The sequence below is a fragment of the Pyxicephalus adspersus genome, chromosome 11 (assembly GCF_032062135.1).
Source record: "Pyxicephalus adspersus chromosome 11, UCB_Pads_2.0, whole genome shotgun sequence".
Lineage (NCBI taxonomy): Eukaryota > Metazoa > Chordata > Amphibia > Anura > Pyxicephalidae > Pyxicephalus > Pyxicephalus adspersus.
In genome coordinates, this window is record NC_092868.1 from 15303090 (window position 1) to 15329523 (window position 26434).

General features: G+C 37.0%; 1 protein-coding gene across 1 annotated transcript in view; it reads left to right on the forward strand.

The window, feature by feature from the left end:
• Window positions 1–26434, forward strand: part of LOC140340451 (circularly permutated Ras protein 1-like) — a 51945-nt gene that overhangs the window by 6803 nt on the left and 18708 nt on the right. The window contains exons 2-11 of the mRNA XM_072425662.1: window positions 12594–12699; window positions 14367–14441; window positions 16358–16501; window positions 19373–19438; window positions 19556–19702; window positions 20488–20634; window positions 20844–20912; window positions 22025–22162; window positions 23870–23947; window positions 25248–25327. Coding sequence (XP_072281763.1) covers window positions 12603–12699; window positions 14367–14441; window positions 16358–16501; window positions 19373–19438; window positions 19556–19702; window positions 20488–20634; window positions 20844–20912; window positions 22025–22162; window positions 23870–23947; window positions 25248–25327 — 1041 coding nt within the window. The 5' untranslated portion in view covers window positions 12594–12602. The remainder of the gene's footprint in view (window positions 1–12593; window positions 12700–14366; window positions 14442–16357; window positions 16502–19372; window positions 19439–19555; window positions 19703–20487; window positions 20635–20843; window positions 20913–22024; window positions 22163–23869; window positions 23948–25247; window positions 25328–26434) is intronic.

Below are 26434 nucleotides of genomic sequence, written 5' to 3' on the forward strand. Positions count from 1 at the left end.
TTTTTAACCCCGAAAAATCTGTGCCAAAGTCAGGGGTCGTCTTATACGCCGGGTACCGGTACTTACCTGCAGCTTGCTTCACGTCCGGCGTCCCCGCGAGTCGAGTACCCGCAAGTCCTCCTGTGCAAGCTGCACAGGAGAACGCGAGCCTGCACAGGAGGACGTGAGCCTGGATTGGCTCTCCAGTGGAGAGCCTGGATTGGCTCTCCAGTAGAGAGCCTGGATTGGCTCTCCAGCAGAGAGCCTGGATTGGCTCTCCAGTAGAGAGCCTGGATTGGCTCTCCAGTAGAGAGCCTGGATTGGCTCTCCAGTAGAGAGCCTGGATTGGCTCTCCTCTAGAACACGCCCATTCATTAAGAAGGAACGCGCCCATTCATTCCGAGATCTGACAGGCAGAAGGAACAGTACAGTACTGGGCGACCCCCAACTGATTGGTTAGAGTGGGGGGTCGTCTTATACGCCCAGTCGCCTTATACGCCGGAAAATACGGTATTTTCATTTTTAAAATTAAAAAAAACAAAAAAAAATATTATACTCATACTAATATATATATATATATATATATATATATACTGTAAAATAAATGTTCATGAAAAACAATGTACTGCTTTTACATATATAAATCCACTGTATTGCATTCAATACAAATATTTTTTATTGAATGCAAAACAAATGGATTTGAATCGCCCCGCCGGCAATGTCCGCATGCACCAACGCCAATTTCTCTGGTTTGAAAGTACGATACCTTTGTTCCTTTTTTAAGTAAGTTTTTTTTTGCAGTGTTGATGCTAGGAGTTCTGAAGCCTTCTTCAATAGTACCAAATCACATGCCAAATCACTCAACTTATGCTGATCAAATCCCTTACGAACAGAGTCCTCTTCAATTTCAAACTCTTCATCAATGTTGTCACCTAGTTCATCACCATATTCATGTTCTTCAAGAGAGGGTAGTGTAACGAAAACCGGCACTGGGATTTCATCTGAATGAGCCACTGGGCTTATAGCCGATGGTAGACTAGGATACTCTATATTACATTTATTTTTCCTGTTATATCCTGAAGTTTTCACCATACAAAAGTAACAGTCACTGAAATGATCTCCTGGCTCTCGCCAAACCATAGTTGTACCAAACGGCATCTTATCACGTGTTTTTTTTTTCCACACCCGTAAATCCTCGACACACTGTTTGCAAAACTTATCTTGATCACCAAGTATAAAATTTGCCAAAATAGGCTTGCTCTACAAATGTGCTGATGTTCACCCTGGGCATGGTGAAACTGCCACAGATATAACAAAATGAATCAAGGAAACAGCAGAGCCAGACATGATCTGAAAGAGGAAATACGTGTGTAAGTAGAAAAATAAATTTTGCTTATTCACTACGTAGAGCAAATTGAATGAATAGCCGATACAAAGCCACGCTACAGTAATCGCATTAATATAAGCAGTAGAGAAAAAATCTGATGTGATAGAAGAAAAAGAACTGCACTTTCAGAATCAGCATACATATTTTAGTGTAAAAAAGCTTAAAAATTGAAGTCAACAAAAAAAATTGTTAAAAATTGTTCCCCAGTGTTATTTAAGTACAAGGCACTTCACTGTGTTCATAGGGGGTCTAAGAAGGAGTCAAGCTGTACCTTCAACACGGAAGGGAACCGCTGACAAGTTTTTACTGCTTTCAATGTCATTTGTTTAATTTCAAGTCAGGTTACCAGACTAGAAATTAGAACCCAGTGCTGAAAACCTGAATAAGATTTGAACCCTTTCCCATTCTGTTCAAAACTAAAAATAAGTTTTGGCTAGACTTACTTGACTTTCAATGGTCATTGCAGGCTTCTTTGAAGAACATCATTCTTGTTGAGGAACAACAATAACAAGAAAAATATTATTTAGGGCTCTTTGCGTTTTTCCTGTGCCACTTATTCCTGCCTGCTTTTATATATTTTATAATAATATATATTTTTGTGGTCTCACTGGACCAAAGTGCCACCTTATACCCCTGTTTAGAGCAGTGAATATAACGGAATGTAAAAGCAGGCCTGAGATTGAATTTATAATCTGGGTGAAATGGTGGATATAACAGGTGCCTTTGGTAAATTGTCTTGCCTAGAATAAGTGTGGTTACACCTTCTCTGTAGTGGTGTTGTGACAGCCATCTGTTATATGTACAGTTGGCCATGATGGGTATGTAATGACATCTTGGTGTTTGTTCTGTAACTTGTCCACTTGAAGTGCAATCATTTATAGCCACTCCTTTGCGCTTAGAAGTTAGCCGGCCTTTTTCATCAATTTAAAGTTACTTATTAACAGCTTACTTTAGGAACAGTATTAAAACAATCAAACATTGACATTTATATAGCACCACATACCTCCCAGCTTTCTGAGATACAAAGTATGGACTCCTTCCAGCACAAAGTATTTAGGCAAATAATGTGCAAAAATGGTTAAACACAGATTTGTTTTTACCTTTATTTTTTTAAATAAATTTTAAAATGGCTTTTTAAGATACCAAATGCAATATTTTAGGCATTGGATTAAAGATTTAGTGTAGTACAAGGTATATAAAAAATTAACTCTACCCAGCGTAAATGCATCCCTGTGATTAACACATCAATGTATATATTTTTGTAATTAAGCAGTGAAATTACCTACATTTGACTTTTTATTAGCCTTCTGCAGTCTACTGAGCTCAGAGAGGTGAAGGGAAAAGCAGGTTAATGACCAAGACAACCAGGAAAGGTAAGGAGGACTGAATGATTTGGTTCCTCAAGAGAGATCATTACTTCAGAAGAGGAAGAGAAATTGCTTCTCACTTTAGTTTTAGCGAATGTTGTCAGAAAATGTATTGATTCATTAAAATGGCTTTCAATTTGTACTAAAGTGGTTATAACCCATTATATTTTTCCCAGACATGTGGTTGTTTAGTTGCTTCAAAGCCCGAAATAAATGAATCCAAGGGAGGAAGATTGCTGTGGAGCTTTTAAAGTTCAAAGACAATTCAGAACAGGGCATATTCATACTAGATTTTTTTGGTGGAAGGTACCGTGTGCTTAAAGTGCATTTAGCCACCCAGTGAAAACAGTAGAACAAAAAGGTTCTATTTTTCTTGTGGTTTGGGGTACAAGAATAGGGGTGCACATTTGCCATGATGCACTGAGACCAGTTCACACCAAACATGAAAAAAGGTAAGCACAACCAACCAAACAAAGCAAACAAACCAACCAAACAAATGCATGTCAAAAACCACTAATGAATGCTCCCTGAGGCTTAACAGTTATAATGTTTAAGAGCAGTTAACCACACGGTTAGCAACCAAAGCTGTGATCTTATCAAATAGTGAACTTTTTTTTAAAGCAGTCTGATTGCCAAAACCAAAGCAATCAGGTTTATAACCTTTGGACCTGATTGATTTAAAAGATTGAATCAAAGTAATGAAAAAGGTGTGTTCCCCTTACTTTGGGTTTATAATATGAGTTGAGCCACCTCTTTGATTGGCTTAGATTAGACATAAAAAGAAAGAAAAGAAAAGAAAGAGGTTTGCGGCTAACAAATGAGTTTTGTAGAAAAAACGGTATACAGTTAGTGAAGCAAAAAAGTACAAACAAGTCAATACCCCATACTTGTTTAACAATGCACAAGATATGGGACGCTTAGTACCTATACATACGTATTTGTAGCGCTACAATAAATGTAGTATAAAGAAATAAACATAGGAGGACTGCCAATACACTGATGTTAGCTTTCTTTCGTTCCTGATAAGATTATTTCTGTGTCATGCATGGAGAGAATTCTGTGTGTATGCTGTGTATATGGTATGCAGTCGGACAGGTAACTGTACAAACAGAAATAATACCACCTTTAGAATAGCTTTTCTGATGTCACTGTCAGATGACAATGTCTGTTATAAATATACAGTGTTCTAAAAAAAAGTTAGAAAGATTCTATTTATAGTCAAGCAGATCAGCCCACAAAGAAATGTGTTTCCTTTATTTTTCAAGACACAAAGGTCTTGTGAGAATATTAAGCAAGTGTTAGCACCCGTCCCTTGTAAAAGTAATTCTCATTTATCAGAAGATTTGACACAAATATAGCAGGCAATTACAAACTGGCCACTATTATATTGCAACCTTTAAAGTGTATCTAAACCTAAAAGCAAAAATGTATTTTATTGCAGAGAACACATCCCTGGATGTGGTGCCTGCATTGGTTTTCTTTTTTTCCTTTATTGTTACCTGGTAATCTTGCAAATAACACATTTCTGATCCTTTAATGGCTATAAAGTCTATGTTTGTTGGGGGGTTTCTAGAGTTTTTAGTTAGCAAGAATCTAATCTTAATCTAAAAATAAATGCAGCCACCACATCTAAGGACTGGTAAACTGAAATGTAATAAATGTTTTTGTTTTTGGGTTTAGATGTTTTAAACCAGCTCACACTTTGACAGATTAGGGCAAAGCAATGTATATAACATCATATACCTTTCCCAGGGTTTGTGAGGCTTTGTTCAACCAAAAATATGGAACTTATACTTCTCATTCAGTAACAATTTATTCTGTGGATGAAACTTTGGCCTAGACAGTCCCTAGACCTACTTTTGGGTGATGCGATCCATGCTGTACCTAATTAAGTAAACATTATATTACTGACAGATGTAGCAAAGGATGGTAATCTCCTGTTGGGTCATGAAAGTCAAACTTCTTTCCAGGTTCCTACACAAGTACACACCATGATTTAGTAGCTTGTAGTACCATGTTTAGTGGCAATAAGTAACAATTTTCTGTATGATTTTATCAGTCTCTCACATCATTGAAGATGTATTTTGGTTCACTTTTACAACATTGCTTCAATTTATTAAGGTATATTACAGACATTTGTTAATGCACAGTTCTCTTAGGATTTCAATCAGGTTAAAGTCTGGACCTTGATTTTTTTCTGTTTCAGACATTGTAGACATTGGGATCACTGTCTTGTTAATTTACCCAATTTTTGCCAAATTGTAAATAGCCTTACATTCGACTCTAGAATACTTTAGTATATAGGGTAGTTCATGGCTGACTCAATGGATCTGATTTTTTAAGGTTCTCCAAGACTGGAGTGGATATATTTTTATCAGTGAACCTGGGTGATCCAAAAAACCTGGAATGGATCTATTCGAGGATTAAAACATTTGGTAACAAATAGCAAATGACTTTAACAAATCCTTTCCAAGTTTGAGGATTACTCAGCTTCAGTATATCCTCTCCAGCCTTGGAGAACTTGGCCCAATGGGTCTGATTTATTAAAGCACTCAAAGACTAAAGAAGAAAGCTGTTCCAGGTTTATGGATCACCCAGGTTCACTAATGAAAGTGTATCTTCTCCAGCTTTGAAGACTGCAATCTGCCACATGTGGCTGCAAAACAAGCCAAAATCATCACCTATGTACATTTTGTGTCAAATGTGGTGCTGCGTATTATGGTCAAATATTTCTCCTTTGGCCTTGCATGTTCAGTATTCATGTGGCTTGCTAAGATGCAAACCTAAGCCATGCAGCCATGTTCGTTTCAGTGTTTCTCCTGAAAACCTGTATTAGTTTAGTCTTTCTCCAACTATACTATCATGAATTTCACCATTTACCATTCTAACTTTACCATTCAGCCTGTAGAGGGATGAAGTCCTGTAGAGGGATGAAGTTTTTTTTTCTCTGAGCATTGCTTGAGTTTTTGAGTATGTCCCAATATGAAAAATCGTGGAATTGAAAGAGAGTGTACTTTCTTTTTCTCAACACTGTATAAATATGATTGTTCTAGACATGACTAATCCATAATCAAGATGCATTTTACAGGTACAGTTTTTGCATTTCTGAGGGTTTTTTGGGTTATGGTAAGTGGTCATTTAGATGTACACATGGGGTTTACTGTGTTTTTCTGTAAAATCTTTTTTTTATCTTCACCAGACAGGATGCTGTAAAAATGTACAGTATGTTGGTAATTAGATAGCTACAGGATATTGTGTACATTTTTGGTAGTTTCCAGTAAAACTATATTTTAGTAGCACAATTATTCACTGTGTTCTTCATTCTTGGGTCTCTATACCACAGACACGTGCATTCGCCAGATTACTGGCCAGGTGCCAACAGTCATCTGTCATTTCGAGGAAGGAATTCTATAAATTGTAGACTTTTTTTGTGTAAATGCTAATATAAGAGAAGTGTCATGTTGAAACTTGCTTTTCATGATTATTATTTTCCCTGGAGCTCTGTGATGGTAACACAGTGATGACCTACCAATGTCTTGACTAGCCCAATTGGTGGAATTGACCAATAGTGTCATCACATTTACTCAAGCTATTTTTTTTTATCTTAAACAGCTTTTTCTTCAGTGAAAAACATTTAATATTCCCTACCAATCCTTTGAGGAGGCTCACAGTAGCTACTATAGTCATACATAGATCATAAACACATCATGAAGCCAGACATATAGAAAAAACCCATGAACTAGGAAAAAGCAAAGTTTATGTAGATAACATGTATGGTGGGATGTTGGTGCAAGGCCCTAGTGTCTGGTCTGTATTATATATATTATATATTATAAATATTATATATTATACAGCTCATAAACTATATAATATCTGAAATCTCCCTCTTCTAAGAGTAAAGCTGTCCATCTTAATTGGGTGTAAACTATGTGGTTTGTTTAGGTAGAAAATGAAGAAATGAAGCATGCTGACATAAAAGCTCTTAATGAGTTCTTTTCCAGATTTTTATGGCTGGGAAAGAGGCCTCGGATAAAGTTAACTAAATTACAACTCCCAGTGTTGGAAGGGGGTGTTAATTTCCCAAACATCAGGCTTTATAATCTAGCCTGCACTAGTCGCCATGTCATGGATTGGATCAAGGATACCTCCTATTACTCAAACACAGAATTGGAAAAAGCATTGGTCCATCCTTGGCACTTAGTAGCACTTTTACATAATAAAATTTCACAAATTCCACAACACCTTAAATGCAACATACTGGTAAGGGATACAATACTTACTTGGAAGGAACTCAGACGTAAAATGGAGTTACCATGTTCTTTGTCTAAATATTTGCCGATTCAAGGCAACCCCCAGTTCCGCCAAGGTTTGGACCATAGTTGTTACCGAGTCTGGGCAGCAAAGGGCCTACGGACCGTGGGTGATTTTTTCTCGCAAGATCTTCCAAGACCGGTAACCTTGAGGGCGTTGGTTCGGAAGTATGCTCTACCCCTTCAAGCCGCACACCCACTATATTATCTACAATTTAGGGAATTCTGTAAGGCGATACTATTGAATCCAGCTAAGGTGGTGGAAAGGGATAGATTTGATAATCTGCTGTCTGTAACACCTCCTTCTATATCATCCATTTATCCGAGATTACTAATGCTCTACTCTAAATCTCTTTCGGCTGGGTTGTCCTAAGGTTGGCAAAAAGACTTTGATATCCCGGACCTGTACGATAAAATAGTGCAGGGATATCTTGCAGTGAGACAGACTACTCCAAACGAACTGTGGAGAGAAACACAATTTAAGATTGTCCACAGAGCCTATAAGGTATTCCGCCCGCCTACTGAGGAACACCTCAATACCCCAACCAGGCAAACTAAATGTTTGAGATGTGTATGCGAAAAGGTGACGCTTAAGCATAACCTGTGGGAATGTACCACAATCCAATTGTTGTGGACCGAGGTCCTATCCTATATTAGGAAAGTAACGAATCTACAGTTGATAATGGAACCTCTTCTATGTGTGTTTGGGAACTGGGATGTACAGGCATGCAAACTGGCTAGGGGGACAAAAGAATGGGTATCCTTGTGTTTACTGGCTTCCCGTAGGGCAATAATGCTACAGTGGATTCAAGCAGATCCACCCCGGTTGAAAATGATAGAATCTTCAATGGATATGTTATACCGTAGGGATCTGTTAGAGGTGGCAAACGCAGATGACAAAGCTGTGACAAAATTTTTTGATAAATGGTATGCTTATATGGAATATTCCCTGGAGCCAGCTGAATTGTGTCAAGTCTATCACCGGTATCGCTATTCCACGTGGCACAATTTACATTTCCTATAAGATTGAGACCCCTATGGGTAGTGTGATAAGCCATTAAAAGGGATCCACTTTATGCCTCGAGTGACAAGATATACTATGACATAGAGATGACATGGAAATAGGAAAAAAAAATAAAGAAATAGGATGCTAGTTTACCGGAACAGAAAAGTTTCCCTTCCTCCCTTCCCATCCCGCGTTTTGGCTGTTTTTATATAGGTTCAATGGTTTATGAACCAGGTTTCCCCTTTTTGTTTGTCTGTTTGTTTTTTACTTTTGAGTATTGTTTGGCAAAAGGAAAATTTTAGAAAATGGAGGACACAGTCAGACATGACGTGATTCTGTTAATCTGTTTAATTCTTATACAACAAGGAATGGGCACTCAAAATGTTATACGTATATATATGATTTTTATATATATGATTTTTGTATACTGCTGATGTTTTTTTTTTTTTTACGACCCGAACTTTGTAACACTAATCTTGAGCCTGTTATTGCTTGTTCTTTTTTTACTCTGGCTTTGTACTGTTCAGATGATTCTTTTGGTTATTACTTTGTACATTGTCTTTTCTGTGTCTATAAATAAAGTTTATAAAAAAAAAAAAAAAGAAAATGAAGAAAATGAAATAGTAGTTGCAGAATGAGATTCTAACATGGCCATTTCAAAGAAAAGAAGTGCTAAAGGAACTGCAAATGGGAGAAGAGCACAGATTTAAATTTTCCACTTATTTAATCATACCCTACTTTCTTCTTATCCCACATATGCACATGTTAGTTCTCCAAATATCTGCTGACTTAGTATGCAAGAAATAAACAACAAATATCATACATGGTGTACAGAGGAAATTTTACACTAGTACAAACATATGTACTGAGGTCACAGCTCTCTTTTATTGACAACATTGTGTTTACCAATGTAAAATTGGTACCCACAGGTTGACATTCAAAAAATCTGTCAACCCCCGGACCTTTCTGTGTTTTTGAAGGTTATATATGCTGAAAATAATGAAATGAAATAACACTAAATGAAAAGCAAATTAAATTTTAATGTTTACCAACTAAATAAAACAGTTATACAGAATTTTAGTTCAACTAAACTTTATAGTGCCTCAGAATTTTAATCAACCCTCGAAAATAAGCTAGATAGCAGATGGGCTGTCAGGATGATAATCATGACTGACAGTAACAGCATCCTCAGCAATGGGAATAGCTTCAATTTGTGGAGGAAAAGCAAGACCTAACAGCTCATTCTGGAGTATAGCACCACCAAAACCTAAACGGCGCCTCCAGAAAACAGTGTAAACTTGAAAATGCGTTCCGAAATCCATGCTGGAAAACTGAAGATTTCGGATTATCGATGGCCAGATTTTTGAATGTCAACCTGTACCACTGAGCATAATGACCCTGCACAAACATATATGGTACAAATCATGTACATGTTTTAAAAGAAATTATGTTCAGTTCGCAAAGCCTTACCAGAGTAATAAGTGATGGGCAAACTTGCCAGAGTTACATTTGCATAATGTTCAACTAATTTAAAGTTTGCAAACATATTAACCAATAAACTCAATTTAATTCTATGTAAGGCAAACTTTCGAAGAAAGTTCTTTCCATTTTTATGGCTAACATGTAAACTAGACTTAAATAAAGCATGAGGAGCTTGACTGTGCCATCGGGAATATTTACTAATTCGATAAATAATTTTAAAAAAACTGTAAAATATGCAAATTATGTATTTACATACTTAAAGAAATGAACCTAATTCTGTATGTGGTGTTAGAGAACAGTATCATTTTCATGGACATATCTACAACTTTTATAAATCTTACAGTTTATACATGCAGTAAATATTTGGTTATGGCTTACATTCAGCATCAGCACCCCAAATTGATCTATTTCAACTTTAAAGTACTTCCTCATAGCCAGATTAGGGGGCTATGGTTGCCTTTGCAAAACATGATGGCATCTTAGCAGCAGCAGCTGCAGAAAAATGGCTGCTCTAAGCCTGAGAATGGAAGAAGAGGGAGGCTGAGCCATCCAATCCTAACGGCTGTCTAGCGTCCCCACCCTGAAATAAAAAAGGCAGACATGAGCTGTCACTGGATGATGAGCCTGACCACCTACTTCAGCAACAAATTTATGCTAAGCCTGTAAAAAAACAAAATAAAACCCCAAAAAAATAAACCCAACCCAAGTTTTTAACGAGCTACAAAAACAGGAAATTAGACTAAAAAACGACACCACTACAAACAGGGGCTTAATATAGTTCCTAAAAAGTTTGTTGGGTTTCTTAACTATAAACACAGGGAGGTAACCAGGTAGACTCTAATTTGTAGCTTCCATATACTGAAATTTACAAAACTGTAGCACAAGATAGCATTTTAATGCTTATCAGGCTAACAGCCTGGGCTGGTGGAGCAAAATGAAGGAGGACTCATAGGGCAGCTCTGTAGTGCGGGCAAGGAGTTTGGTACTTTAAGATATTTGTTTAATACTGGTGGGGCGGGGGTTGAAGGTATTAGAAAAACCAAAACTATTGAAGCATACAGGATGCACGCTCATGTTTTCATATCCTAAAATATTTTTCTAAATAACTTCTAATGATCATTTTCAGTAGTTCTTCAGAAGTTCAACCTGCTGTTCTGGTTTGAGTGACTAAGTATCAAAGGATGTGTAAAAGTTCCTGCAATGGAAAACAGAATATGCATTGCCATTGTGTCTGTGCATTCCCGATGCATTACATCTGAAATGGTTGCTCCATCTGTTGACCGGTTTCTGTTTGTAAAAGTTGTGCTCTTTCACATTTCTGTTCCAAAAAAGTCACACAAATAATTTTCCTGTGACTTCCAGTGTATCTGTTTTCATTTGTATTTCCTCAGGCTGTTTTGCATACTAATATTTTGTAAGAATAATTTAAATGTTGAGGTTTTGTTGTTGAGGTGTCATTATCACTAGATCATTGTACTTCTTTCTGTATTGGAGACAGATCATAGCTGCTGAAAGGGTCAATGATGTGCTTTAAATCAGTGGTCCCCAACCTGTGGTCTACAAAACTTTTGGTGGTCCGTGGCTCTGGCCAGTGCACCCCCCAGCGGGGTCAGAAGAAGAAACCGGCTTGGGGAGACGCACCTGCCAGAGTCGTGGACCATATCTCCTGTATACACTGCACACTCAGGGCGGTGGGCCGGTGTGTGTCTCTGGAGTGGGCTGGTTATGGCATCATCACGTCACTCTGGGGGAAGTTTCTTTCACTTTAATTGACACACGGCTCCTCGGGCATGCACGGTCTGGAGTCCGTACATTTAGTGGTCCGTGATGTTCAAAAGGTTGAGGACCACTTCTTCAAAAAGCCTACTGAAAGCAGGAATCCCTGGTAATGCCCACATGTGATGCTACACATTTATGATTAAAAGTTGATATCCAATGAAAAGGGGTGGGCCATGGACAGAATGGACTAGATGATGCTGTCCATCAGTTACAGAATGAAGCAACCCTAAAAGGTACATAGAGAGTAGCTGCTGCCCACTGTTTGGATTCACTCACCATCACAATTACTACTGTTTGTATATAATGGCCAGTAATCTGGTTGTCAATGAAAACTTTGGTGAATATTTTCATTGCTGACCATCATGGACACCGTTGGTCACCGTTGGTGTTCATCATATTTTTGGTCCCCAGCAACACTGCACCAACTTGAGGCCAAAATCAATTAAGCAAACACTGCATAACCACCATCTGACTTTTAAACTTAAAAGACGCTACACCAAGAATGGATCCCCCAACCACCTTTTTACCACTGAAAAAACACTGCCCTCTAGAAATTCAATTATACACAAATACTAGTATTCAAGTCAAAAAAACCTCCAAAATCCAATGGGTGGAAAGTTTTCTCCTTAGCAGCGAAACTTCCACTGGGCTTCTATTCCTTTCATCCTTTTTGTGTCTTTCCTAAACTAAAGGAAACTCCTTTCCTAAACTGAAGTGTCTCTCCTTCAGAGAGACTCCTCCCCAAACCTTCACCTAATTTTTACATTCTACTACACATTGACAGTTAAGTGTATATTTACCAGAAAATTATGAACATGCAAGCAGTTTTGTTTTTTTTATTACAGACACATTTGCTTACAGTTTTTGGTTAAAAATTTTTAGTTACACACTACCGCCCCCAGCTTGTTATATTGCCCTGAATTTTTAACCTGTAAATTATAACTGTTGTAATAAGGCCAAATTTATGAAAAGTTAAAATACTTTTTGTGTATTAATTTTTCATGGGCTGTGTAACTGGTGGCATGACAAGGGTGTCTAAATACTTGTGTTATCAGCTTTCTCTTTGTCCTGCCTTACATGTATTAAAAAAATCAAAAAACAGACAAGAAAAGACACGCACGGCTATTTCCATGATAAATAAAACCTTGCTGGAGTCTTACAGTGAAATTGGTTGTCCCAGCCCTTTGCCAGTAAAATACATCTCATTGATCTCTGTAAACTGTTCAGTTGATTTTCAAGGGTTTGGCTTTCTGTATTTGATTACTATTTATTTTTTGTTCTAGGTGTCTGACATGGAATTTGGCTGCAGATACATTTATGTTGATGAGTCAAGAGGTGATACCCATGATCATTGCAATCCTTCTGTAGGAGTCTCACAGTCACAGAATGGTAGGTGAATATACAATAAGCAAGAGTTTACTGATTTGCACAGCCATACCCAAAAGATAACTCTGGCGTTGATTTAGGGCTCATTTACACTCAAGACTGGGCAATATCATTGGTCATTGATGCACGGCACAGCAACATGTGGTGTAGGCGACTATTCATTTTCAGTAGCACCCCAGTAAGCATTGGAGCATGAAGTAGCAAGTGTACTTTCCCCCTCATTACAAGAAAATAGTTGTAAAAGAGAATGAATTAATTGCCTTCAGTGGTCTGGAAAATAATGAGTTGGGTATGTTTGTTTACCTTTGGATGTGGGTTATAGGAGCCATTGAAAACAGAACCCTCTCCCCCTTGTTAGGATAGAATAAGAATGGGAGGTTTCTATATTTTTGTCCTGTTTATGTGTTCCTGATAAAATAGGTTGAGTGAATGTTCTATCACTATGGCAGGAGATGCATTGTCGGTGGAATCACCAGGTAAATAGGAAAAAGTAATATTAAAGCCACGACTGCTATAGACTGCTAAGCTGCAAAACATTACATTTTTGTTGATTCCCTTGTCCTTAGTGATAATATATGTTTTAATTTATCTGTGTTAGGAGGGTTCTGGCTCCTTATAGAGGTCCAGTTTGTATTTGCAACATTTTAATAAAACATTTTAACATTTTTAGAAAAGAATTTAACCCTGAAGAAGCATACCAAACCTCCCTATTAATATACCTTCTCTGGGTTAATACAAAAAGCAAAATTATTATGACAGGTAAGAATCAAATTCAGGGCCAAAGTAAAGTGAAAATATGATTTGTTTCAAAAATGTTTTTAGGTATTACCCAAAATATATCACAATGTACTGTGTATTTTTTCTGTGTGTACTGTAAGGCTATAAATGTACATGACATCAGCCATGTTTGCGGAATACATATGATGGCTCTGCTTCCTGCATGTGGTCGATGTTATCTCAATAACAGTTAGGCAGATAGCAATGATACAGTAATGAGGTTGCAGAAGTCACAATTGTGACCAGGCCCCTTCTTCCAGAGGGCCCATAGAGGCCTTCTTCATGACCACTATCTGCCACCAAAGACCACAGAAGGGCCTTACAGAGGCATTTATCATACATTTGTGTGTATCAAAATATCTACAACAATTATAGTTAGGTAATAATGTTGTATCCAACATTGATTTGACTGTAATGAAGGGGTTTTTTTTCACAGTGACACTCCCTACTTTCATATTACCAGTTAAGCCAACACTGCAGCATATTGGCACTGCGCTACACATTACATTACATGTTGGGCCTGATTTAATAAAGCTCTCCAAGACTGAGGAAGATAGTTTATCATGGGTGAATGTGGGGGATCCAACAATCCTGGAATGGATTTCTTAAAACTCATTTATTGGTTGGCAAATGTTTTTAGTCCAGTTTTGCTGGATCCCCCCTGTTACCCATGATAGTCTATCTTCTCCCATCTTTAAATCAGGTCCATTGTGTCACAGTCCCTAAATTGGAAATTTAGGTTTGGAGGAAAGGAAAATAATCCTGTGACTGCAAACAAAAAAAGAAAAATGGAAAAAACTGTGAATATGGATTTGTTTTCCAGTGATTTATGGACCACCAACATGTTCAACATGACACCCAGGAACTTACATGTATCTTTTTTTTTGTTTTAGGTGATGATGTGCCTGGCTCAGCATTTTATGACAACTGGAGAGACAAAGAACATGATGCATGTTCTGAAATCACTGGTAAGGTTTAGTGCAAAGGTTCTACAAAGCAAGCAATTGTTTTGTTTTCCAAGTAAGAAGTAAGTAGTAAGAAAGTTTGTTGAAATTAGAGGTTGTTATTGGATATAGAGCTGCAAGAAGAGTTGGTATTGCTGTATGGGGTAGCTCCATATTTACTTTAGTTGTACTTTGTTTTTTGTTTTGTTTTTTAAATCTTAAAAGGCCAGCCTCTTTTTCCTTATAAATATGAATTGCTACAAGAAAACCTAAACCTTGATCTTACCGCAGGATGTCAGGTCATATACAGTACATCTGATTATGTGAAATACTGCACTTTTAAAACACTTGACTTGCTCTTATTTAAAGGATCTTTATTGCAAAAATCTATTTTATGTACTGCATATACTGTGGAAATGATTTCTAAATTTTATGTAGAAAAAAGGGAAAAGAGATGGTAGCATACAGAAGAGACAACTCTTGATGTAGTGCTAAGAGAACATCTCAACTATACGAACAGAAGTAGCAAATTGGTTTCACCAAAAGTTACCTGGTCTGGTGCCCCACTTCACTTTCCCAATTACTTTGTGTCTGTAGAAACATCCACAGTTTTGTTCTAATATACTGAACAGGTCAGTTCTATCACTTTTTTCAGCAGCTTGGCCTGCGTAAATGTCGAGAAAGATATAAACAACATGAGCCTCTTTTCGACATGCAGTTGAAAATGGCTGCTGACAGCCACTCTCAGTCACCCATCTTCAACCGCAGTTCAACCACAACCTCACTGAATCTCTGTGTCATGTGGTTGAGGGAAGTTTAATGTGGTTGAGGCTGCAGTTTTCAAAAAGTTTTCAGAAGTGGATACTATAGATGAAGACAATTTATTGGCCATCTTGGTCCTCCAGAAGCAATGCACTCCCTTTTAATTGCTTTCCAACCACTCTAAGCATTTGGAGGTGGTTGCAGTCAAGTCAATGGAAGCAGCTGGTCACTCAAGGGTGGCCAAAAGCTGCATTCAGTACTGCAAATGCAACAGCTCTATAAACGTGTAAAATCTTTCTTTGGCTTCCATATCTAGGCCCATCCACAACCCCCTTCTTTTTGAATTCCTTTTAAATACTGTCTCCCCATCATCTTTTTTCCTAGTACACACAAGCAGATCCACTGCAAATTCTGACCAATCAGTATTGGAATAATTGAATTTTCCAAAACACTGCACACATGGGTTTTAGATTTTGCCTTTATGGCCAGTTTTCCCAGATAGAATTTCAATCATATATGCTCAATTGTTGTATGCATAATTTATTTTGGGAATTTTTGAGTGACATCCATGAATATTACATTGAATAATGTAATTCCCTTTAAACTCATTTCATATCTTATCATTTTATTAGAATAAATAAATAAAATAGAAGTGAACATTAGCACATGTACTTTATGGTATTTATTGTAATCATTGTAATCATTTTACATTTAACCTGATGCAAATTTACCTGTTTACATGTCAAAATAATTAAATGTATTGAACAAAAAATTAATCCAGGTAAAGCTTGTAAATTAGATGGTCCTAGCAAAGGTTTGTGCCGGTAGTGGAAGCTTTGGCCTGCTCATTGGTACGTTAATGACCTCACTGACCAGTAAAGAAGATTGGGAGAGGGTGGAGCCAAGCACAACTTTATTGAAAAAGTCACTGCTTACATATATTAGCAGCCTTGCATTAGGTTTTACTAATCATTTAGTATGCTGCTTTTACTGAATGTAATTTGCTCTGCATTTTCATAAAATATTAAGTTTGAATTGCTTGGGTGTGTGGCAAGTTTATTTAAAAAAGTAAAAGCTTCTGACTGGCACTTTTCAGTATTGAATATCACACTGGATCTAACAATTTGGTAGAATATTTATTATGCTTATTGTTTTTCCTTATTCTCTACAATTTTTAGAACAATCACACGGTTTATCACAGACTGGACTGCCTCAACATTCTAATGTCTACCAGGATATCCAGTTAGGATCTGTTAGTGCTAGAGAGACACCACCTCCTATTCCAGATCGTAAGAAGAAACCATCAATGTTACAACAATCTGGTATTGAATTATTTTTTGTATATAGATAGATTTATTGCAAATGCTTTATGTCCTGCTTTGAAAGGGGGACACATACACGGCCTAAAAAAAGGTCCCGTGTATTCCAAATGAATTTAGAAGGCTAGCAAGCTAAGGTTTTGAGTTGTAAAAGGAATTATCTGACAATTTGCTATAGAGTTTAAAATGCCATTTGCTTTAGTTGGTCAGATCTTAGATGAGTAATTTTATGTGCACAAAAATGAGTTTAGCTGACTGCAGGAATATACTGAATGACCAGGTTCAGCAGATTTTGCCTTCCCTGATAGTGCAGGCATATTCCAAGATGACAATGTAGGGAATCATTAGGCTCAAATTGTAAAACAGTGCTTCAGGGAACATGAGACATCATTTTCACACATGGATTGGCCATCAAAACCAGTCCAAACGTAACCCGATAGAGATTTTTGGGATGTGATGAAGAAGACTTTACACAGTGATCTGAATCTCCTATCATCAATAAAAGATGCAAAACTATTTTTTTATTATTATTATTATTATTATTATTTAATGCTTTAGCCCTCTGTATGTAAATCCAGAAACACTGAAAGAGAAGGAGGATGTAAGAGGAATCCAAAGACAATATATGGCTTAGTTACATCAGAACTATATATTTTTTTGAAACTCAGCATGCAGGCAGGTTTTTATTGCGGAAAATGACAGGTGATTCTGCAATAAAATCGGACACTGCTCTGGATGTGCCGGGACTGAATAAACTACCGGGCTCATTCATTGGAGTTTCCTCATCCCGGCCTGGCCAAATGAGATAGTTGAAAACCCAACTCCAGAAAGAAGATGGTGGTGCCCATGATGGCATTGAACAGAGGAGTGCATTTAAAAAATTGTGATCAGGCAGGTAAGATTTTTTTTTATTGCGGAAGGGATATCACCTGTCCCTTTTGCAACAAAGGACCTACCCATATACAGTTTTTAGATATAGTTCTGCTTTACCATGATGACGTCTCTTCTTTCTCTATGGGTTATAAATAGTGGACAATCCAGTGGTAACTCTGTAAGTAAATGCATAGGTGGTTTAGTAATGTGATGATCATTCATAGAACCCTGACCTATGATGTCTACTTTTTTTTTTATTTAGCATTAAGACATATTTATACATTAGGAACATCATGATTTCACAACTTTGTTTCAATATGACGCAGGTATAAGCACATATCAAATATTGTATGTAATGTACGTTATTGTATGATGACTCATTAGGATTGCATAACATAAATCCATTTATTATTTGCTATTGAAAAACACAGAGCCTGAAAAGCAAAACTGTAACTCAACCATGTGTAAAGAATGTTAGCAAATAACATTAATGGTGATTGCATTGTTCCAGGTTTGTAAACCTGGTATTGTTAAATATTTCAGCCTGGTACACACAAGCACATCAACTGCCACTTTAGTGCCCAATTTACAAATTGAGATTTCCAGTCTGTAAATGATTGATCAGAAGCCCCAGGACACTGGACGCGTATACAATCTGCTGCCTTTATAAACATGTTCTTTAAATTATTATGCAAGTTTTTCCCTTGCTGCAACCACAAAAGAATTTTGAGATGTTTATTATTTGGCAGACGGGAGCATACTTACCTCAAGCAGCAGTATGTTAACCATAGCAAATTCCTTTTACTTGTGAGTTTGTCCCTCTCTGCAACCAAAAAAACACAATCAAAAAAACTAAAGTTACAACACATATATTTAGCAATACCAGTTTTAAATAGGCAGTACATTGATAATACAATTACCATTACTTTTATCTTGCTGACATTCTTCACACATGGTTGAGATACGTTTGTTTTTCAGGTTCTATGATTCTATGTAGCAATCAATAAATGGATTTGTGATATTCAATCTTAATGAGTCATTAGGAAATGTATTACATTTCACTGAACTGGTTTACTTTCAGGACAATTGTGTATTTATAGCTTTCTTTATTTCTTTATTCCCTAATTACTTAACCCCCTCACACACTATTGTGCCTGTCACACTCGGAGAGACAGGACCACTAGGGGGCACTATGGCTTGCACAAAGGTGGTGTGAGCCCTGAGAAGGGCCAAGGCGCAGAGTCTAAGCAGTAACCAGGTTTTCTCCCGAGCCTCTGATGGTGAGGATGTTGCGGCGCTGGTTACTGCCAGGTTGAGGTCTTTGGGCACAACAAGGTGGGCAAAGCACGGTACCAAATCACAATGCAGAAGGATAGTCAAGGAAAGCCGGGGTCGAGGCAGGCAGCAAGCAAGAGAGGTCAGGTCACACGCCAGGGGTCAATAGCCTGGGATTCAGGAGACAGACAGCAATGACACTGCAGGCACAGGGAACACAGGAGACACTGGAAGCAACAGGAGGCACAGGAGAAGCAGGGATATCCACGGGCAGACAGGAACAGCACAGGGAAGTTGGCTGGGAACCAACAAACTTGACAATGAAGGATTAACACCGGAGCTGGACACAGGAAACACTAGATTAAGCAGCAGGTGTACAGGAACTAGATCACAGAACTAGGGAGCTCAGCACTATTAACATGTTGCTCGAACACAAAATGGAGTCTGAGAGCTAGCTAAATATCTAGGGCTGGTTAAGAGGCTATTTCCTGATTGGCCAGAAGACGGAGTTTATAAAGTTTGGAAACAGAGGCACGCCCAGCATCAGAACTGCCCACATGCGCAGGGGAGAGATGCCTGTGCTTTAGTGGGGAACAGGTAAGTGTGACAGTGCCTATCATATCTTGGCCAATGTTTCTTACACTTTACATGTTTTATGTTTTTTAGTATACTGCTCTACAGGTGTCAACACACATTTATCCGGTACCATTCCTTAATATATTCTAGGTGAAATCGATCCTGATTTAGCACTTTATGACAACTTTAGCTGTAAAGCAGATTCGGCATCACCAGGTAAATTTTTATTTATCACTATTGACAAACCCAGAATCCAAACTTTAGAAGAGCTGAGCTGCTTAATATGATAAAGTAGCTTGGAACTAACCTTTTCTTATTCTGTTCACTTTTCAGAGCTACCACAGGAGTTATCACATAATACACTGTCTCTGCAAACAAATGTTTACCAGGGTTTACAGTTACCACCATCTCCAAACCCAGGGAGTAAGACACCGCCTCCCATTCCTGTACGCAAGCACAAGCTTTTGTCTACTCATACAGGTAGAGTGACTTTGTTTAGTGTTTGGTTATCTTCACTCTCTTATATGTTTTTTTGGAATCTAGTAACATAAGGTGACCATCACTGGCAGCCTTCATATTTTTCCAAGGTCAGGTTGCGTTTGATGGATTGAGGTTGTCTAGTAGAATGAATGAAGATAACACAGCAGAGGCATGTTCACTGTAATGCATGTTGATATCTAAAAAAAACAAAACAATACTTTTTAAAATAAACAACAAACAAATAAAAATGTCATAGAAACCATAGAAGGATAAAAAATGTGTATAGAATGAAAATCTACAGTTCATGGAAAACATGCCAGATTTGGTTCTTGTAACCAAAAAATCTATTTCCAGTTTCTGTATATTTTTATTCACTCCATATTTAGTACAACCACCACTAGGCAATAATTAAAAAGATATATTTCAATCAAAGCTCTGGATAGCAGTAAAACCTGGTGGGGCTATTCTCATTCCCCACAAGAAAAATGTTTTGGCTAGATATACACTATATTAGAAAAAGAATATTTAAATATCAGGCATGTGTATTTTTACTTGAATTCCTAAAAAAGGTAAATCACCCTATAGGGGCTTATAGTCTCATACGTTTCCTGATTTAGACCTTCTCACCAAATGCCATGTAAAGTGACCTCACAGGACAGAAAAACCTGAAACAAATGTACAAAAAAATGCATGAATATTATGTGGCAATTTTACATAGTGTATCATATTAGGTGTGTTTGGACATAATAAGTAACCAGATACATCTTTTTTCTCCTATCTTCTAGTCATATGTACACCATCAGCATCAAACAGCCTGCTTCCTTTTTCTAAAAGATGTGAAAATGGGCAGATGTCCACTACCTCTAGTATAAAACAAAAGAACCCTCCACCGATTCCACTTCGAAAAAAGAAGCCATCGGAGAATCTATCTGGTATAGAGAATGTCTGCTTCTAAGATTTCTCTGGTTTGCATTGCTGCTGTTAGATACTGTCTTTGACAATCTAGGTGTCAATCAATACACAATATTTTTTTTTACTTAGCTAATACCAATAAAGGGCCCCAGTGTAGCTGCACAGTCTATATAAATGACATGCCCACTCTTGCAGAACAGTGGTTCCTAAATATGTTGTTTTGATATAGGCATTACCAAATCTGAAGATTATGACTATGTTTATGAAGAATTCCCTAGTCTTGCTGTGAATCCTAACGGTAAGCAGTTAAAAAGATGAAAATGTATTCTTATGTTTGAAGATTTGCAGCAATTCTGTATGATTGGAAGAAGAAATGGTCTTCAAACCCAAAATCAGTAGGGTTGACCCATCCCATCGTTCAATGGTATGTAACCAAAAATGGATGTAACCAAAAGTGGGCCTCAGAGAGGCTGGATTCTGTATTCCAAACCATATGCTCTTGTCATGAAATACTGCAAAAATCCTGAATTGAGGAAGTGAGAAATTCCTTGCTGCTCACTTAAGAGGTTATTACAAATTCTGTGGTAGCTGAGAAGAGCATATGGTTTGGAATACAGTATCCAGCTTCTCTGACACTTACATTTATGGTCGCAAAATACCCCTGAAGAAGTCAATAGGGCGAAATGGGTATGAAAAATTAAGTCATAAGGGGACTAAGTTTGCTGTTAACTAAACTTGCTGTTTACTGTTAGTATTAATGTGTATAGAAATAAGCCATTTTTCCCATGATAAACCAATGGGCAGGGCAATTGACTTTTAATTAATATTTTATTTAAAATATATTTATTTTTAATTAAAATATATTTAATTAATTCATACTTTTTGGTATTATTGCACTCTGTCTAATTGTATGAATTTTGTTTTACTTTTTTCACAATTTATTTGATTTGCCAAAAAAATGCTGTTGTCCCTTTGGTCTCTGTTTTTCTTAACTAACCCCCAAACTCAATTTACCCTACCCCATTCTAGATGTGTAATTACCTACATACTACAGTTTGCCTACTGCAATCTTTATATCCCAAAGCTCAAAACTTCTTTTCTTTGGCTGCAGTTGTGCAGATCCCAATAGACTTTTTTTATGGTGCCCTCTTCCAACTCAGTCTATGGAGATCAGCAACACAATCAAGGCCAGTGAAATGAAGAAGGGTGTAGGATACAGGTAAAAATACATCTGTGGCAGGGTAGAACAGGTTATTGTGGAAGAGGGGGTGGTACAAAGGATTTTTAAACTTTGTATGTAAGCGTATGTATGTAGTTTATTTAAAAAAAATGATATCTTAACTGACAACTTGGTCCTCAATGTTATCTTGAATGTAGCGTAATTATTTTTAAATCTTTTCCTCATCACAGTTATACCTGCAATTTCTGTAGACTCTGACAATTCAGTAAATAGTTTTTATCTGGATGTGCTACCGGCACATCCTATGGAACTGGAAAAGCAAAGGACACCATCTCCAACTCCTAACCATTCATTGGCTTCATCACCAGGTACAATCGGACTTCCCATTGCTATGTGGAATACACTGGCTGTCTGACATACAGTACAGGCAGAACTATATTCTATGCAGAGGATTAAGACTGCTGTACTATTAGCTTAAACTGCATCAGTTTAAAATTTGCAATAAAATATAATAATTGAATACTGGATTTACCCTCACAAACACAAAAAATGCTGTGAATATTTGTCTTTGGTGTGTTTTTGGTTTGATGTCTGTTGTTAGAGTGAATTTGTTACATTCCTTGCATGAGTTGTAAATGTTTCTACCTAAATGGAGTAACTAAAAGAATCCATGTCTGCTGGCATTATATCTGGTTTTAACAGAGTACATATGCATTTCACTCCATTTAATTTACACTTCCTGCAATGCAGTCCTTTGCAGTCCTTCTTAACCACAAAGTATATTTAACAAGTACAATCGGGGTAAATATGTAACATTTTAAGTTAATATTGATGTTAAATTGGTAATAAATGAAAAAAAATTGATCAGTGTTAATGTTTTAAATGCAGCTAATTGAGTTGCAGTTCTTCACCATGGTGGTGCTTTTTTGCTCCTTCCGGTAACACAAGTCCAATGATTTGACCAACCCATTGAAAGCTCTCTGATAATGATGTTTAACCATTATTGAATATTCTTGTCTACCTCTAATGCCTCACTTATAAACCCTACATTTATTATAATTACAAAGATATAGAAGATAAACTATTTAAATGTAGGGTACATCAAAACATCACAATCAAAACTAAAAGGCAAAGATTGCAGTAATACCTGACAATATACAACGTATTTCTTCAAAACAGGACGAGCACTAGATTCCCTGATGTACACCCCTCCCTTAACTTGTATAACAATCATTCTTGGATCCTTCCTCATAGATCCATGAATGACATTGGGTGACCGATGTATACATGTCAAATTCTCGCCTGAGACAAGCACATCTGTACGTCTCATACGATAAAATCATCTGACATGTGTACATAGCCTAAGCAATCTACCGTGTTTATGAGGTCATAAGAGCACAAGGAATGACACTGTACTTGTTGCAGAAGATTTTTTTATAGCCTTTAACCAAATAATCTTTTGCCTCACATCTTTGTTTGTTAAATGAGTAAAAGTTCAAAGTGTTTATAGGTTTGTAAGCATATATAAGTTAACATACCTATAAAAATTCTAATTATTTATGGTAAAGCTGAACTCTAGGCAGATATAGAAGACACAAATAAATTACGCTCTGCAAAAATTAGTAAATATATGCATCAATAAATGTATTTTTGGTGTATGTTTAAACTTGATTAGCTTCTAATAGTCCTTGGTTAGCAATGAGAAGATGCACCATAAGAAATAGTTTATATGCTGACATGGAGTAAGCTAATAGGAGGAAAAAGGAAAGTGATAGAGTGAAGGGCTATCAGTGAACTCCTGCATTTACTGCCCAGCCACAACATGGGGCAGGTTCAGAACAGTCTGGGCTCAGAGGAGATGGGTTGAATGACACTACCTATCAGATTGAAGACGTCTTGTAACAGAAAAGTACTGAGTGGAGCACTAAATATTGCGTTAGCAGCTGATTTTTTTTTCTTTAAATGGATTTTATTCTTATCTTGTTATTTTTTGGATGGAATTCTACTATATATATTTCTTAACTGTGATTACAGTTGTTGTGTCAGTTACTTACTACCACTATTATTTCTTGTAGGCCTTCCTGCAGAGCAAAGATTGCCAGCTAACTGTAATATACTACTTCTAAATGTTGGCAAGATGGTAGATGATCCAGGTAAGTGGATAAGGAGTAACAATAGCCACACACACAGTATTGATGCAATTTCAACATTATTCAACCAAATTTTTACATAATAACAAAAATGACCAAATGGAAGAGTTTTATCTGAATCTTGAAATGATCGAATGTTGGTGGTAGGCTGCTTTGATCATTTGGTTGTTTTTATAACCAGACTAATTGAAGTTACCCAACAGTTTCTGTGCCTATGCCTAGTAAAAGAACACAAAAGCAATGAAGTTTGAATGTTAGGGGGTTATTTTTGCAGGGACAGTTTTACACAAAATAAAGTCTTGTGCACAGAATTCATGTTCCCTGCATTCCTTCTAATCTGTCAACTGGGGCCATAGAACATGTAGGGCCCCTGAACAATAACCCAGTTTTCCCTTCCCTAACACTGGCCCTGAATCCATAGGAATCCCAAGAAGCAGAAAAATAGATCACTTTTCAAAGCAGACAATGAGTAAAGAAAAAAATTATTTTGGGTATTAGTAGCCACACCTTTCACTGTGGCTCCCTGACAGCTACTAAATTTAGGTTATTTTTATTTTATTAGCTGATCTACTTTGATCTTTTGGCTTCTTGGCCAATAACAGGTCTATGAGTACACATCTGTTTTTTCCCTCCTGCCCTTCTTTGTCTAATAAAAATTCAGTTTGTATGTACACAGTACACATATGTATGCACAGAAAACTGAGAAGCATACTTTGGATATACCATACACATCTGCCATGAGATCAATGTAATTGGATCTGATTCAGGTCCGCTGTATGGTTTTCTACCATTTTAAGACATTTGACTGCAGACTCCAGTGGGTTGCTCAGCCTCAGGAATGATGGTCATATTCTAATTTTTAAGTTTACAGATTCTTTTTTACTCTATAGGGCAGTATTTCTCAACCAGCATGCCATGGAACCCTAGAGTTCCTCCAGAGGTTGCTAGAGTTCCTTGAGCATCTAGCAGTTTGTGCCTCAGATTTACATCTTTTTGGCTATTCATAAGGATGTCATTGCTCCAACTGGCGAGCAATGTAAGAGGCATTCTTCCCACTGACAACCATGCTAAAATACTGTAAGCTCCAGATATAGTAATATTAGCAGGAATTTTCTGAAGAACTGAAAGTTATGTCAAGGGTTTCCCTGTATTAAAAATGGCTGGAAAGTCTGGTAGAAACAACAGTGGCCCTTATATAAATTTTATAGATATAAATGTGTGATGGTATATGCTAGCAATGATTTATGGTTGGAGCCTGTCGCTGATATTCATTATATCATATTTTTTTTTTTTTTTTTTTTAGGCATAAAAAATATTGGATTTCCATTATTGTGCATCACTTGTTCTGCTGCATTTTCTGAGTTCAGTCATTTGGAAGACAAGGTACCACAACATTCCAATTGTTGTAAAAACAGTTCTGTTTTTAAAATGTAGATGGAAACAGTAAAATCAAGTCAAGCTAGTAATGTGAGGTGGCCACATTCCTATGTAGAACAAATACAAAATATAGCTTATATTTTAAAACCGAAATTGGAACTTTAAGTTGGCCTACCAATATCAACACTAAGGTTTAAACTGTAATGCTTTTTTAGTGAAACAATACTAAAAGACATAGTGTATACCAATAAAGTATAGAATGCCATGCACCACAGCAAACATAGCAAACAGCATGAATGCAAGGCAACAAAGGATCACAAATAAGTTGTACTCCTATGGAAAAAAACTGGTCTCCAAAGCCTCCATGGACCTTTAATGTCACTTTTTGTGGTCTACAATGAATAACATTGTACACATATACAAAATCCAATTTATTTCAGATTAGTAGCCTTTGGCTATGGTGATACATTAGTTTCTTTTTTAGTTTTTTTTCCTTATTTTCTTACTGTGATCCTGCAAATACCAGACCTCCTGCCTTAGAGTAACAATTCATCCTCATAACACTATACCTGGTAGCATTATCATAGATTTCTCTCCATTTTTGGACTTCAGGACCTCCCTTGCTCATGATCTCCATGGGAGGGAATTGTTCCGCAATTTCTGGGTATAAGCTGAATTTAGGTGATAACACTAATTGACACTAACACTTATTGAGTTAACACAATTTTGTCAAACTTATAAAAGAAAATTCTACTAAATGTTTAGCAGACCAAACAGGAGCAAATATAGGCAGTTTATTGTTAAGATTGCATACAATTTATAAGTGTATGAAACTGTCATATTTATAAAGTTCTACACTGCCGTCTTATGGTAGCATTTAGTAATTCAAGTTTACCTTGTAACTCTACTTCCTTTTCTAAGCCAAGAAAAAGTCTCTGCTTCATTATTAATATCCAGTATTTTAATAGTGCCAACATATTACGTAGCGCTTTACAACGTCCATAGTCATGTCACTAACTGTCCTTCAAAAGGGCTTACAATCAAATATCCCCCCATAGTCATATGTCATTAACACAGACTAAGGTCAATTTGGGGAAGCCAATTAGCATAATG